Source organism: Colossoma macropomum, unplaced genomic scaffold (assembly GCF_904425465.1).
Source record: "Colossoma macropomum unplaced genomic scaffold, Colossoma_macropomum, whole genome shotgun sequence".
Lineage (NCBI taxonomy): Eukaryota > Metazoa > Chordata > Actinopteri > Characiformes > Serrasalmidae > Colossoma > Colossoma macropomum.
The window spans coordinates 8595103-8612079 of record NW_023494794.1 but is presented as its reverse complement, the minus strand read 5'-3'; the positions used below and the strand labels follow the sequence as shown (position 1 = coordinate 8612079).

The 16977-nt window shown below is 38.8% G+C and overlaps 1 protein-coding gene across 1 annotated transcript in view; it reads left to right on the top strand.

Annotated features, from left to right (window-relative positions):
* LOC118815053 overlaps positions 1 to 16977 on the top strand; it is an 81127-nt gene that overhangs the window by 51153 nt on the left and 12997 nt on the right. Inside the window, exons 17-20 of the mRNA XM_036580987.1 lie at positions 120 to 325; positions 436 to 617; positions 14868 to 15030; positions 15586 to 15626. Of these exons, the coding sequence (XP_036436880.1) occupies positions 120 to 325; positions 436 to 617; positions 14868 to 15030; positions 15586 to 15626 (592 nt within the window). The remainder of the gene's footprint in view (positions 1 to 119; positions 326 to 435; positions 618 to 14867; positions 15031 to 15585; positions 15627 to 16977) is intronic.

Genomic DNA, 16977 nt, shown 5'->3' with positions numbered 1-16977 from the left:
TAGTTAGGAGAAGATAAAGTCTCTGATCAGTCTGCGTCATCCAAACATTCCTGGAGTGCAGAGTCTGATTGGTCCGACCAGCAGCAGACCTCTCTGATGGTGGGTGGTACCCTTTTCAGCTTCTGCCTATGGGTGGGCAGGAGCAGAATGGAGAGATGATCCGATTTGCTAAACGGAGGTTGGGGGCTTCGTACGCCTCACGGAAAGGGGAGCAGCAGCGGTCCAGCGTGTGTGACTTTTGTGTACTGCATGAGATATGTTGGAAGCACTTTGGGGCAACTTCCCTAAAGTCCCCAACAACAATGGAGGCAGCCTCCAGCACATGGTCTCCTGCTTGTTAATAGCCTTGTACATTTTCCTGAGTGAAAAGGTCTGTATGAGCATGTGGTGGAATGTACAAGCGGTAACAATGGCCCTTGAAATCTCTCTTGGTAGCCTGCAAGAGATGATTAGATATTCCAAGTCCAGGGAGCAGAAAGACTTGATGAAGTGTACATTCCTCCTGATCACACCAAGCACTGTTCATCATAAAACATACACCTCCCCGTTCAATCGTCCTGGAGAGGTCTTTTGTTCTGTCTGCACGGTGCACAGAGAACCCCATGGGCTCGATGATGGTTAGTGGAGTCACATGATTCTGAGAAGTCTGCAATGGAATGATAGTCCGTCTGAGAACCGGGAAGCGTGACAGACATAAAATAGTTCAAGACGTAAAGTAATGGCTAAAGTCAGTAATCTTGGTGATTACTGAAGATTTCATAAATATTAAAAATAATTTATTTTCATCCCAACACATTCCTCCAGAGGCTTGGTTCAGCATATACGCAGGGCCTATGTTTACAGAACAACAGAGTACAAGTAAACAAGACATAGAGTACACACAATGCACACACAATACACACAAATAAATACAGTAAAACTCCAACTTACAGTTCAATAACTATAGAACAGTCTAACACTAGACTTAAAGCTCAGTTTAAAAAGAGTGGAGTAGATACACAGAAACATATAGTATGAGGCAGATGAAATTGGTATGAAAGTGAGTCATGCAAAGTGTCCTTAGCACACTGAGATCTAAAACATTAGTGGAGACCATGTAAATATAGGAAAAAAACTGTGTATGTGTGAGTTACCACAGTAAACCATTTTAAGCTCTGATGGCCGACATGACAACATGATTGAGTAGAATACCATGTAAAAAGATTTTATACCAAAATATGAAATATCATATTTGTAAATTTAAGCCTGTAGTATCTTATTGAGATGTCAATTGGAAACTGTGAACGATGCATAAGGAAAAAGAGGTTTGAAAACTAAGAAAACAACAAAACTAAACAAAACAAGAATTGTAGTGACAAATATACTTACAAAACTTTGCGAACTAAAAGACAAACCTAAAAGCTCACAAAAGAAATGGTTCCATGCTGGTAGAGGCAAAAAACCCAAAAAAGTATCCAGTCGGCATCCACAGGGCACGTGCAAAATAAATCTCAGAGCAAAGAAATCCCAGGCACACCTTAGAAAAAGTATTAAAAGCCTTTACTGAAACATGGCAATGAGTATAAAAATGTGCCGCTGCATTGCAGCCTTCTCAGGCCTTCATCACATAGAACAATGGCATTTCAATTCATCATTCTCTTTTCACAGTGAATATAGAGGAGAGCTCAGATACATCTTCTGTGGGAGGATCATTCAGATCACGAACAGGAGATTTTTATGCATCAACACGTTCCAAAGACTCATCTCACAGCTCTGGATTTGGATCTTTAAGATCAATTCCTGAATCTCTGTGCTTGGAAAGGTCTGATAGCATGAGATTACCACCTTCCAGTGAGTACAACATATTTGTTATTATTACTTTATTTTTTTTTACATACATTTTAAGTAAAATTTTAAAATCTTGAAAAAGATACAAGGTTATAGAGGAGGAATGAGTAGAAAAAGAAAGCTTCAGAGCAGTCAGAACAGAGTGAAAATGGTTCATAGTGCAGTCGCCCAAGATGAGGACTCCACATGGTGCACAACAACTGCAGTTATTTTCAATATGAGAAACTGCGCCAGCGCTGTCACTTATCTTCACCACAACCAGAACATATCAACTAAATATATGCCAACATTTGTCAGTCTATTCCTTAGTTGGTGAAACTAAGAGACTGGATAATTTTGCACCAAGTAATTAAATAACAAATGACTAAAGGCCAGAGAGTGAAAACTGAACCATGTTCTTTTCCTCATTCTTTACAGTGAGTAGAGAGAAGAGCTCAGATAAATCTTCTGTGGGAGGATCATTCAGATCACGATTAGGAGATGTTTTTGCATCGACACGTTCCAAAGACTCATCTCACAGCTCCGGATTTGGTTCTATTACATCCATTCCTGAGTCTTTGAACTTGGAAAGGTCTGATAGCATGAGATTACCACCTTCCAGTGAGTATTACAGATTTACATTTTTAAACTGGCGTTATATTTTTTTCATTTAATAAAAAAATTATTCTTTTGAAAAGCGAAGAGTTCATTTTGAATAGAAAGCTTCTGGTTTAGCAAATGGCTTGTGTAATCTATTCGACCAATTTTCCAACCAACACATTTCAGGTATTTTATTAGATCATTCCTTTTTTCCTCTTATGAAATTTTTTCTTACTTTATTTATTTATTTTTTTACTGTTTTTACCCTATAAATTATATGCTATAAAAGGTGTCAATATACATTGCTCAAAAGTAGTCCTAGGACACTGTGAATACAGTTCACATGTTGCTCATTTATTACTTTTCAAGCTAAAGTTACAATTTATCTTTTGTATCCATTTGAAAAGTTATAACAACCAGCAATAACGACCACATTTGATAACTGAAACTTAAAATGACCCCAGTAATGAACTGAAAACTTACACAAGGTAAATAAAAGTACTGAAAAATCAGTTGGACAATCTCTGTCCTTTATTAGGTCAGTATTTAGCTTTTGGAGCACAGTTTAAAGTCTTCTAGGCGTGCAGTGCATGAGTCTGCAAAACTCAAACCCAGGCTTGTTGGAGTTTCTGTTTTAGATGGTCAGAATGTTGTGGATTTTAAACACTTTGTGTTCTCTCAAGATTTCAATACATTTCTACTCATGATTTTGGAATTTACAGTGTATCTGTAGACATTTTGTTACCAGAATGAATTACCAAGAGACTCAGATATTTGACAGTTTGACTCAATATTCAATATCCAAAGCAATGTCTTTTAGAATGTTAATGAAACTGAGTCTGTTGTATTGGATTGTGACTTTCCAAGTATAGCATTGAAGATTTCTGCTTTAAACATATGCCTTTGGATTAATGTCCCAACATTTGTTTTGAAGTAAAGTGGAGGTTAGGTGAATGTTTTCTAGCTTTCTATTTCTCAATAGGACCCAGTATATTAACTGATTACTCAAAACCACTATATGGCCAAAAGTAAGTGGATACCTGACCATCACACTTAAGTAAGTTTGTATGCGCTTGTTGGACATCCTATTTCAAATTATGGGCATTAAAATGAAGTTTCCCCCAACCCCCTGCAGCTATAGCAGCCTCCACTCTTCTCAGGAGAACTTTCTACAAGGTTTTGGAGTGTGTCTGTGCCCATTCTTTCAAAAGAGCATTTGTGAGGTCAGGCACTGATGTTGGACGAGAGGGTTTGGCTCACACTCTCTGTAGTGAGTGATGCCACAGAGGATTTTACATACTACACACTTCAGCACTCAGCACCCTGCTCTGTGAGTTTGTGTGGTCTGCTGCTCCCTGGCTGAGTTGTTGTTCCTAGAAGCTTCCATTTCACAATATTAGCACTCACAGTTGGAATTTCATGAACCTACTTGTGGCAAAGTTGGCATCTATGTTGACAGTCTATAGAGATTGCATGGCTATATGTTTGTTTTCATACACCTGCAATGGGTGTGGCTGAAACACCTGAACTCAATAGTTAGGACCAAGTTGTGTCCACGTACCTTTGGCTATAAAGTGTAGCTGAAATTATGTATTTTTGAATTTGGTTTAGCACAATTTCCCAGCCATGTCTCAGCAGAAGGAAGGAGCTGCTCTCTCCCATCATGGCTACATATAGTCCCTTTGACTGCTGCGCTATGTTTTAATGTGCTTCATAAAGGCTTATAGAGTAAAGTGCAACATGAAACATCATATGAAATAAAATGCAATTTATTTGGAAACTGATGCTATATAATATAGCTGAAATTATGTTATTTTTGAATATGGTAAAGCACAATTTGCCACTTCATACTCGGGTGAAATTTGGTGACTTGCCATGCTCAAATATATGTTTACATTTGAATTTATTTAATAAATGATCCATACTATCTCAGAAACTAAAACTCATGATACAAGTTTTCATTCTCTGTTTTCTTTATTGCTCTTTCCAGTGAGCAGAGAGGAGAGGTCAGATACCTGGTCTCTGGGAAGTTCTGCGTATGGCTCATTCAGATCTCGATCAGGACCTGACTCTAATTCTGTTTATGGATCAGCACATACCAGTGTCTCAGCCCACAGCAGTGGATCTTTAACAACAGTTCCTGAATCTGTTCAGAGTTCAAAATCTAAAGAAAAGTTCTGTTTCCAAAAATTCTGAAATTTTTCAGACGTACACCCAGCAAAAAGGATGGTGTCAGTGAAGACACAGTTGCAGTGAAGCTGTTGTTTAACGATGCTGGAAGAAATCCTTTTTTTAGTTCTTAGTATCTGTATATAATGACAACTGAATATTTTCCACATTACCGAAATGAGCTTTCATTTAGGACAGATGTTCCTCCTAAGAAACACCCAAGTTGACTTTCAGAAACTGCTCATTTCTCTCGTTCCCTGTCTTTCTTGTGTCTCCATTGTTAAGCTGATCAGGATTATATTTATCTATATACTTCACAGCATAATGATGCAACTCCGCTGCAGTTCGTGACTATTCAGTGGAATGGAAGAACAACAGCTTTGGCCCATGATTTTCTAATCTTACTATTGTTTTATTAAAACTGGAAGCCTTTCTGAAACAACTTTCTGAAAATGCTCACATTTTGCTCTGCTTGAGTTTAATACCAAAGAAGTGCTCAGTGCTCATACAGAGTCAGAGTTTTGAGTTTGAGTTTTTTTGAGGTTTTTTTCCATAAAAAAAATAACACAAGGTCAAAGAGGAGCTACCTTCTGTGTTCTTTCATTTTGTATCTGCTTCACCAACAACTGAGAAACAGGTAGGAGAGAATCATTCGCTCATTATTTTTTGTTATTTTCAAAGGAAACTGGAGCTGGAAGTGTCCAACTAACAGCACATCATGTTCATGATCCTTAAGGGGAATATATTTAATGATTTACAACATTTTACACCAGCTTGTTTGGTATAGTACACTTGAAGAATATCACTGCTGTCAGAACAAAATCTCCATTTTTGAGTTTTTCAGTTTTTGACATAATTTGATGTTTGTTGCCCTTTACATTGTATGTAAAGTTCATGGTGAATGGACCAAAAGTAACGGCCCTTGGAAAAAAGTCTGGTTCTATTGACTTACATTAAAAGTAAAGTAGGTTTTTTCCTTCTCCTGTAAAGTTACCATTTTGAAGATATGAGGTTTTGTTCTGACAGATGCGAAACGCTGTATATTATACAGGATGATGATACAGTTTTCTGCATGGTGATTAAGTTTAGCTTTGTCTGAACTTCAGTCCAGAAGGGTGTTTTTACTCCTAGCCAGATTACAAGAGGGCAGCGAGCCACTCTTTGTCCACTGATGGATTTATCAGTTCTGGTAATTTAATTGTGTAAAAATGTGTTCTTGATTGTATATGATGTTTTCTTTCTTATCTAAAAGGCTATGTGCAATTAAAACCTGTCTAACACACAATAACACTCCATCACCAAGTCAGTGTCACTGCAGTGCTGAGAATGATCCACCACCCAAATAAGACTTGCTCTGTGGTGGTCCTGACCAGTGAAGAACAGGGTAAAAGGGGGCTAACAAAGTATGCAGAGAAACAGATGGACTACAGTCTGTAACTGTAGAACCACAAAGTGCACCTATATGCAGGGATGGGGGAGTAGGGGGAAGTGGCGCACTACTTTTTGTAGCTAACTACAGATTTTTGTAGCTAGTAGCTGTAGCCACTACAGTTTTATGAAATATAGCAAGCAAGCAAGCAAAGTTTATTTGTATAGCGCTTTTTACAACAGGTGTTGTCACAAAGCAGCTTTACAAGGAAATCAGCATTACAGAAAGAAATCCGGGTCCAAGCCCCCATGAGCAAGTCAGAGGTGACAGTGGCAAGGAAAAACTCCCTAAGAGAAACAGGAAGAAACCTTGAGAGGAACCAAGACTCAGAAGGGGAACACATCCTCCTCTGGTCAACACCGGATAGTAAACGTTAGTATAAAGTATTATAGTACAAAAACAAGTGGAGCAAATTATTAATTTGATTAGTTTAGTTCATGCAGCAGCAGCGGCAGCAGCAGCAGCATCAGTGGGGTCAGGTTGTGAGGGTGAGGTTTGCACGGCGAGCAGTGGCACCCGATCAAGGCAGAAGAGGCAGCAGCATCAGACACACAGGATGGGCAGCTGTTCAACTCGGCAAAGGAAAGAAAGAAAGGAAAAACACACAGAGTCAGTTCTGTAATGGGTGACTGATTAACTTGATTAGTTTCAATGATTGATTAGTTCAAATGATTAATTTTGATTAGTTCATGTAGCAACAGCAGCAGCATCAGTGGGGTCAGGTTGTGAGGGTAAGGTTTGCATGGTGTTGTACAGCAGGAGGCTCAATGTTGGTAAGCCGGTCCAGAGGGCTGGCGAGCAGTGGCACCCGATCAAGGCAGAAGAGGCAGCAGCATCAGACGCACAGGATGGGCAGCTGTTTAACTCGGCAAAGAAAAGAAAGGAAAAAAACACAGAGAGTCAGTTCTGTAATGAGTGCCTGATCACATATTACAGTATTACGGAGCAGCAGAGACTCCGGCAGGTCTAGATCTGACAGGGAAAACTAACTATCAAAGGTGTGACTATACAAGTAAGTTTTTAGTCTAGACTTAAAGACTGAGGAGGCTGTGTCTGAGTCCCGAACATTAACAGGAAGATTATTCCAAAGCTGGGGGGCTTTGTATGAGAAAGCTCTCCCCCCTGACGTAACTTTATTAATTCTAGGTACTAATAGTAAGCCAGCACCTTGTGATCTAAGTAGGCGTGATGGTTCACAGTGAGAGAGAAGTTCACTCAGGTACTGAGGGGCGAGTCCGTTTAGAGCTTTATAAGTCAGTAAGAGAATTTTATAATCAGTGCAAAATTTAACTGGTAACCAGTGCAGGTTTGATAAAACTGGGCTGATATGGTCAAACTTTCTGGTTCTTGTGAGATTCTGGCTGCAGCGTTCTGGACCAGCTGAAGCTTGTTAAGGCTTTTGCTGGGACATCCAGACAGCAGGGCATTACAGTAATCTAGCCTTGAAGTAATAAATGCATGAACTAACTTTTCTGCATCCTGTAGAGATAATGCATTTCTTAATTGAGCAATATTGTGGAGATGCAGGAAGGCTGTTCTAGTAATATTAGTTATATGTGCGTCAAATGACGGATCAGGATCTATCATCAACACCAAGGTTTTTTACAGATGAGCTTGATGCAACTGAGAAATTGTTAAGTTTAAGTGTTAAAGTAGACAGTTTCTAGCCGCTTTTGGACCAAGAAGCAGAACCTCCCTTTTAGCTAATATCTTTAGCGCCTACAGATTTTTGTGTAGTTATAGCGATAATTTTCGCAACAATTTCGCTAGACGCTTCAGGCAATCCGCACAAAATCTGAACCACAGAATGCGGCCGTTAACTGGGCTGGTGGCAATTGTGCAATCCTGACTGAGCCGCGGACAGTGTGAGCAAACGGTCACACGCTGCACCCACGCGCTGATCACCCCTTACAAGTAGGCTTAGCTCAGGGGTCGCAGCCGAAATGTTAAGAAGAGGCATTTTGTCCTTTCAGCAAAAATGAAACCACCTTGGTAGTCACAATTTTATATCCATTTTACCATCTTGGCTGTAAATATGTCTCAGTATGTGCTGATGTACTAGCACAGGCTATAAATATAATATAAACACAAGTGCAGACTTTGCTCTGCTTTAGGCTTTAGCTCAGCAATAGTTGCATTTCTCGCATCTCCGTCAGGAAACTTTTCCGCGAAAGTAGAGTTTCTTGTAAAATGTCTCTCAATGTTTGACTTTTTAAGAGGCTGAAGTCGCTTCTCTTTCACCAGCTTCTTGTTCAAATTGTCCCGTTCCACCTTAACCAGTGCCTGAGGTGGCATAATGTAACTGCTGCGCCATTTAAGGTGGAACGGGACAATTCAAACGAGAAGCTGACTTCAGCTTCGTGACTTAGTGTCTGACAGTTTCTTATTGCAGATTAAACATATCAGGAAACCAGCTGGAGTGATTATAAATGCAGATAAGTCCATTCGTCTCCAAATTATCGATGTTTGTTAGCTGCTGAGACTCTCTGCGTCGCCGTGTGACCAGCAGTCTGCACTCTTCAATCTTCAGGGTGAATTAGCAGTTCTACATTATCTCTAGCTTTTAAGACCATTTATTGTGAAAACTGTGTTAGAACTGTGTGTTACAACAATTTTACAGCAAAGGATGATTGTTATTTTACCTAAAAATCTAGTGCTGCTGTTGAGCCACATCAGGGCAGTAAAAGAGCCGCGTGTTGCTGACCCCTGGCTTAGCTAAAACGGAAAAAACGTTTTCGTAATAGACTATTACTAATAGCAACGCGCAGAGCCAGAGTCACTGATGAGGATTTTGAGGCTAAAGTGTCATGTCTGTGTATCTCGCTGAAATGTTTAAATTGGAGCAGTTTTATTTCAACAGTTGACAACGCTTTGCTCAAAATTGTTCGGTTTATATTCAGTTAAAAATCGTTCTTCAATGGGTTCTTTAGTAAAGAAAATAGTTTTAAATAGAACCACGAACACTCCAGGAACTCTATCCTTGATTAAAATGTTCTTTGCATCATGAAATGTTCTTCAGATTAATTCAGAATGTGCTGTAAATGGTTCTATAAAGAACCTTTATAAAAAAAGGCTTTATATAGCACCAAAGGGTTCCTCTACAAGCTTGGCATCATAACAATAGCAGAACCCTTTTTGGTGCACAGCCATTTACAAAAAGGTTTGATATAGAAACATCTACAGCACATTATCCATTAATCTGAAGAACCATTTCAGGAGGGCAAAGTTCCCCTTTATCATGCAAAGGGTTCCTTTAGTGTTCGTGGTTCTATTTACAACCATTTTCTTTACTAAAGAACCCTCGAAGAACAATTTTTAAGGGTCAATAATAAATAGAGTTTTTGCTTGGTTTATATAATATAGTCGAATTACATTGGACATGTACACCATATTGGGGCCCATAGCTGTCTTACAGTCAAGGTTCGGCTCAAATCCCTTGAACACAGTTTCTCAGATCAGTTTCTCTTTGTTAGTCTGAATTTCTCTATAAACATCCTCCCACTTTCTCTAAGCGCTGTTTGATAAACGCTGGTTAAACAGAACGGCTGTGTGGTTTGAATATTTCCAGATAAAATTTCTTTAATGCTACAGTGCTTTCTGGAAGCCAGGCCTGGTTGTGGCCTTCGCTGCTTTAGCTGGACCGCTATCATCTGCTGCCATCTTGTGACCATAGTGTGAACTGCAAAGAGTCAGGATTCTCCACTGAGAAAACCACTCACTTCAGTGTTACACGCTCCAGCTGTGATATGTCGGGTCCCGGTGTGAATTTGTTCTGAACTGTGCCATTGGGGTAGTTTTAAAGGATTTAAATACGGCGTCCTGTTATTTGCAGTCATTGTTTGACTCAGAAATCAGAAGGTTTTGCCATGTGTTTCTACAGTCGAGCAGTTCTAATAGAATATTGTTTTTCCTTCAGCTTTGTTGTAGTTGTCCCTAAAGCCCATCGTACACGTTCTTTCTCAAGGCGCTGAAATGGTGGAAAAGTAATGGAAAGCAAAACGTATGAAGGGTAAATGCAGTGGGATGACTGTGGAACATGGAGGATCTTGTCTTCTTACATTTCCTGAAAAGCGGGAGCTACTGTGGTGTGTTTTCTGTTCTCTTGTGAAGGGCGTTCTGGCTCTTTTCAGTGAGTCAAATATATTTGCTGTGTTCACAAAGAAGAACCGACTCTTTCAGCCCCCAAACGACTCTTGATTAGGTGTCAGTTTCCCTCAAAATGAGCCAGGATAGTAATATTATTATATTATGTATCACTTAATTTTCAATAAATCCTTAATCTACCTTCAAAAATTCCGTATGGTGGTTATTAAAAAGATAAACAAACAAAAACAACTAGAACAAAGGCAGGTCAAAAATCAAATACGAGTCAAAAAACAAGTCAAAAATCGAAAGAATTAGCAGACAAGCATGAAAAAGCAGCCAAACCTTGCTATAATAGGGGGAAGAGGAATGTGTACATAATATGTACCCATTTATTTTGTCTTTATTTCCAAAAAACGGCTCTTCAATGCGAATCGGCTCCCAGCGTTCACCTAAAAGATCCGATTCAAAGAGCCGAGTCGTTCGCCAACGACACACCATTACTTCACGTCAACGACAGAGAGACAGAAGCAGGTAAGGAAAAGTCGCCACACTGATTTGTTTTCACGAGAATTTTGAATTTTTCATGTATGAATCTTAAAGCACATCGTTTCCACGACGTTTAACTGAACGACTGAATGACTTCCCGCAGTTTAATGTAACCGTGTAGCGCATTAGTAGCCCACTGTCGTATGATGGTGTTACATTTACATGATGCAGAGTTCTCTACGTGCTGAATGACCCGCTTCGTGTGAATTTCACTTTTAAGTACTAATTCGAACCTTTTTAATCGAAAGGGGTGATTTTGCTTTAGTTCAATTGTGAAAAACAGACAATTCAGGAAGTGTTTACAGTTTCACTTTGACATCCTGAGCTCCCTTTTGGCGGTAACCCACCGAATAATCCTACTCGCTGTTGTAGATTACACTGGATTACACTCCTGTTCATATACATACATCATCTGGTGCCTGAATGCAACTGCTGCACCGTTTAAGGTGGACCTGCTAAGTTGGAATAAGAAGCTGACAGATAGGAAGCGACTTCAGCGTCACGGTTGCTTTCCTTTCGTCAGGGTTAGAAAGCAATATTGATATGTGTCTGTACTGTTCATTTCTGTTTTTACTATTTCGTTCAATAAAAAATAGATTTACTTTAGTTGTTTAGTATGATTCTTATTAAAAGAGAAGAGACAGAATACTATGCCATTGTTAACCTACAAAAAGCATCCAAAATAGTTTTAACTGAAAGAAAATACATTCATACACTATAATGTGTAATCTTAATTATTATTTTTTAGTCCATGCTGCCCACTACTAAGAACCTGTCTTGTGTTTAAACTGAATAACCAGCTTATGTTCTCATCTACAACTAGGCTGAGCAGCTAGCTAACAGGCTAAAATACAGCAAACACAACAACACAACTCCATCATTAATATCACTGACTTGAATTAAAGTACTTATTATATGGTTTACTGTGAAGAAAACACTGAAGAATGTTTTTTAAACGGTTTTCACACATCAAATGTCCATGTTTCAGTCAGAAGTTAGATCCAAGCTGAATCTAGTAAATAGTGTGATGTGTAAGTCTTAAAATTCTAGCTTCTACGGCCAAATAGTGCACTCTTTATCAGAGGTGGCAGAAATGCAAAGTCTCTTACTTAAGTAAAAGTACTAGTACTCAAGTAAAAAAAAATACTCAAGTAAAAGTTGAAGTGCAACTTAGATTTTTTACTCCAGTAGAAGTGTAAAAGTACACGCTTATAAATGCACTTTAAAGCAAAAAACAGCATTTCTTTTAAAATCTCTAATTCAATTTTTTTTTTTAAACAGGATATTTTTCTACTGAGAGTTAGAGATACACATCCATCAATCTGAGTGTACATAATGGTTTATACTAGAACTACATGCATCATCCACCATAATCCACTCATCTAGGGCACCCAAACACGTTTACATGTTTGATTTCCTTTATGAGAATTGGATAGATATTGGATGGATATTGTTGGAATCTCTACTAAGAAATGAACTGTCAATTTTTATGTCAGTGGTCAATACTGAACACCAGATCGAATAAGTTCAAGTTTAAGAGGCTTTATTGTCATTTCAGCTGTATACAAGTACACAGTGAAACAAAACAGCATTCCTCCAGGAATACTCAGTGCAGACAACAGAGTGCAATATATATGAAAAAAAGTACAATAAACATAAAACAGGACACAGACAGTACACGGTACTGAGAGTATGTGGAGCTATGCAAAAGGAGGGTGTAACATACTATGACATAGCTGAATAACAGATAGCCTAGCATATATGAGCATATCAGTCACAGAGGTAGCAACCAGAAAATGCAAATCAGATAAATGAATTATATTGAGTAAAGTATTTTAGTGTAAAATGCAATAATTATATTTAAATAAAGTGGCACAGACATAATCTGGAAATGCAAGAAGTGGGGAGAGAAATGGTGTCATTTGTTATGTATGTATGTGTGTGTGTGTGTGTGTGTGTGTCCGTCAGTTCAGTCCGTGGGAGTTGAGGAATCTGATTGCTTGTAGAAAGATAAATCCTTTAAGTAAGGCCATGACTGGAATGGCACTTGTTTTCAGACCTTACACACACACACACACACAACGTGCTAATGTCCTGCAATGTTATTACATCAAGTTTTAGTTTGTTCCTAACAGCAGTGCAGTCATCACCCTTAATATTTCAACACCCACCCCCTGATACAATAGCAAGAAAGCTGGATTTACACAAACAACACTGTAGCACCTTCACTGTAAAGCATGCGTCGACTCAGCAAAGATACAACTTCTGTGCAGCGAGGAAGAGTGAACTAGTTTAAAATAGGACAGCTGAGTTATACGAAGTTAAACCTACAAAGTTAAAAATTTACATGATGTGCAAAGATGAGGAAAAACAACACAGCAATCTTAAACACCTAAACCTGTTCATACTAGGCTAAAGCATACTGCCACAGCAGACGTAAAACATGTGTATGGTCTATTTATGTCTTACCTGTAATGACGTCCATCAAGGTGTCTGAACGTAACTGCTACATCATTTAAGGTGGAACGGGAGATGAAGCTTCAGCTTCATCTAATCTCTATCCACTATACAAGTCTCAGTTACAGTCCTGGGGCTGTATTACTTGAGATGGGTCTGCCTACATCACTGCTGATATGCATTTGGGTGTGATATTTGTAGTTTGAGTGTTCTTGTGTTGTGGGTTTATTCATTAACTCTCAGTAACCAACCCAAAACTCTACCAGCCCACCAGGAATTCTCTCGATTCTCCTAATAACCCACTCCGAGATTGAGTAAGGCCATGGATGTAGGTTTTTTCTCGATTCATTGTCCATATTAAATGTTGATTCGATGTTGTCACTTTCTACTTTCTTTCTGTTGTCTGTTCTCACTGCTGGGCTCTGGAAGCCATGAAAGTAGCCAATCACAGGTTCACTTTGCTCCCCCTTCCCCCTTTTCCACACCCAATTGGATTCTGATATGCACATTTGCCTGATTATATATTTACATGGATGTGGCTGAATCCCACATGTCTATTTTTTAGTGATATTATGCACTATTGGGGTGCAGGATCCAGTATTTAAATTCCAACATAGTGCACTATGTAGGGAGTAGGGAGCCAATTGAGATTCGGATCCAACATGAGAAAAGGGGCACCACTAGGTATAATATAGACTCTCAGTGCTACTTTAGTGACCAAAAGGTACTGGTTTTCAATGGTTTTGCATTATACAGTGCTATGTCATTGCATGTTCATTATTATATAACAAAAAATCAAACAGTTCATGAAATTACCACAATATACAGTTCTTCTCCATGGATGCTTGGCAATGATACCATACGCTAAAGGAACTACAATTCTTGGCGGAATCCTTGTCAATTATTATTAATAATAAATTATTTTCTGAAAAATTATCGTATTTTTTTTGGCTGCCGTTTTGTAAAAGAGTAAGCCACTCGGGGTCATGCGTTGCTGTGATTTTATCAGGGGGAAGAGACTAGAACACCCTTCTCCATAATAAAATCACAGTAACGCACATTGGTTTGTTGCTTTATTAGGGCCTGTATGATTCTTTTTAGTCAGGTCCTCAAGTTCACAAACACTGTTTAGTTCAACATTGTAGTAAGTTATTACTTTGTAGATGCTGTGATTAGTGCTTAGCCATTAGCATTTCGTTTACATGTTGGTAACAAGACATATAATTTTTCATGTATAATATGCAAGGAATAGTAATTAAATTATAAGTTAAAAGAAAATACTTCATGATCAGAGATTAAAAACACAAAAAATGCATACCTGTGGGCTGTATTATTAGGTAATGAGTTGCCAGATTATAAGGTATATAGTAAAAGGTATTATAAGCTAGTAGCATGTTGCACCACTTTTAGCTTTCAGAGCAGTGTACATTTCGCCTGGGCATGGATTCTAAAATGGCAGATAAAATGGCACCTTTGTTTTTTAATAACTTTTTTTGTAAATGAAATGGGTGAGAGTGAAGAACCATTTTAATACTGAAGTCAATGTGCGAGATTCCCATCATTACTAAAGAACAAGAAAAAACTAGAAGCCAATGCAAAAGTGTCACCTATTTTTTTGTTGAAGATAGAGTCTTAGTTAATTTTCACATTCACATTATTGTTATAATTATTTCATTTTCATAAGAAGCAGTTGAATATTCAATATTCACAGTATTCATAGCATAACATTTTTTAGTAGACTAAACGGACACAATTAAACTTTTTTGTCATGCAGGTTGTTTCCATCACTCAGAGCTGAAGATTGTGCTGCTGGACATTGAGAGTGAAGGGAAGGAGCTCCAGTGGCTGGTTGAGAAATGTGGGAACAGGTATCATGTTCTCAACAATGAGAACAGGAGTGATGACACTCAGGTCACAGAGCTGCTGGAGAACATAAAGTGACAACATGCAGTGGACACTATTTTGAAAGATTTTACAGGGGGTTTGAGAGAGGAGGATCACTGAAAAAGACATAAGTGAGGAATGTGCAGACAGAAGACTTTACATAAAAAATGAGTAAGTTTTTTCATGTTATTTCAAGTTTAAATACATTTTGTATTTTGCAGTCTGTTTCAGAATGTGAGTGCAACAGGTGACAGCCTGTGCACATGCATTTCTTGAATCTAATTTGGAGCAGTTTCTGAAATATTCAAACCCTTCTGGCACCAAAAACCATGCCATGGTCAGAATGACAGATCACATTTTTAGATCACATCACACATTTACTGTTACTCTTTATCAGTATGACAAACTGAGTGCAAGCAGAGTCTCCAGCAGGTCTGGGTATCGCAGCGTAATTAAAAAGCAAGAACCAGACAGAAGCACAGGCATGAGGGCTTCCTGAGGTGTCAGTACCCTTCCACTTTACCGTCAACAAACTTCAGTGAGTGTCTCAGAGTGGCAGATGACTGCACGTCAGTTTACCTTAATTCTCTATGTCCGTTAACCTCCAGATCCAACAGTGAAATGCATTACCAAAGACTGGAATACACAAGTAGGTTTTTAGCTTAAAAACTGAGACTGTGCCTGCATCCCAGTCCCTCACTGGAAGGTTATTCCGCAGCTGGGGGCTTTGCAGGAAAAAGCTCTTTCTCCTGCTGAAATTTTGAAAATTCTAGGTACTCATTAGAAAGCCAGCATCCTGTGATCTAAGAAGGCACTACATAATAGATGATGAATTCACTTAGATGTTATGGAGCAAAGAGAATCTAGACCTTTGTGAGATTGGACTATGGTAGAGGAGAAAGGATGGGAAGGGGTGTGTGATGATTAAGGATAGAGTGGGATAAATGAGAAAGGATATGATGAAGGGGAGGGACAAATTAGTGAGGGGTAGAATGAATGTAGAGGGGTGGAATTAATAAATAGGCTGGAATGATGAGCATGATGGATGAAGTGGGGCTGAAGATGAGAAAGGAAGAACATCAGAAGAGAAACACTATTGTTCACAATAGGATATTAATCAGCATCTGTATTCATATTAGAAACATCCACATACAGGAAATGGAAGGAATGGAAACGGAAATATAGAAATGGAAACTTATGGGAAGTTAGAGGAGTCAGTGTTGATAGGGACAGCAATGAGGTGGGGGATTAGCGTCAATTGTGCAGGAAGTGAAGGATCTTGGAAGTTCTGCAGGCCAGAAGTGACTGGAGCAGGCATGACAAGTTGGGTGTGTACTCATACATGTGTGCAATCACCAAGACAAATTCCTTGTCTGTGGCGAGATCAAATATGCCAGCTGAGGAGTTGGAAGACTTGGAATGGGGTGGTAGGATGGTGGAAGAGAGGATGGGATGGATGTAAGGGAAAGAAGATGGGAAGGGGTGTGTGATGATTAAGTATAGAGTGGGATGAATGGGAAGGGATGTGATGAAGGAGAGGGATTGGATAAATGAATCTATGTAGAAAGAAGGTAGAAGGATAGAATTTATAAGGAAAGTCTGGAGTGAAGAGAGGGAGGGATGAAGTGGGGCTGAGGATGAGAAAGGAGAACATCAGAAGAGAGACACTGTTGTTCAGAATAGAATACTAATCAGGCGCCGTATTACAGAAACTTCATATCTTTTTTTTTTTTTTACTTAAGATCTCACGGGTCAAGATAAGATTTTTCACAAATTCATATTACAGAAGCAAATCTTTTCTTAATTTAAGAATCTTACAGCATCTTTTCTTATCTCAAGTTAGGAAATCTTAACTTACTCGATCAGTCAACAATCAACTGTCATGTCTGTTGCCTATCAACCGACCATACGCGCATAGCTGAAACGTAAACACGTAATCAAATTAATCAAGTTAGTTAGTCAGACAGCTAACGTTAGCTACCATTTCTGATTTAAAAAGG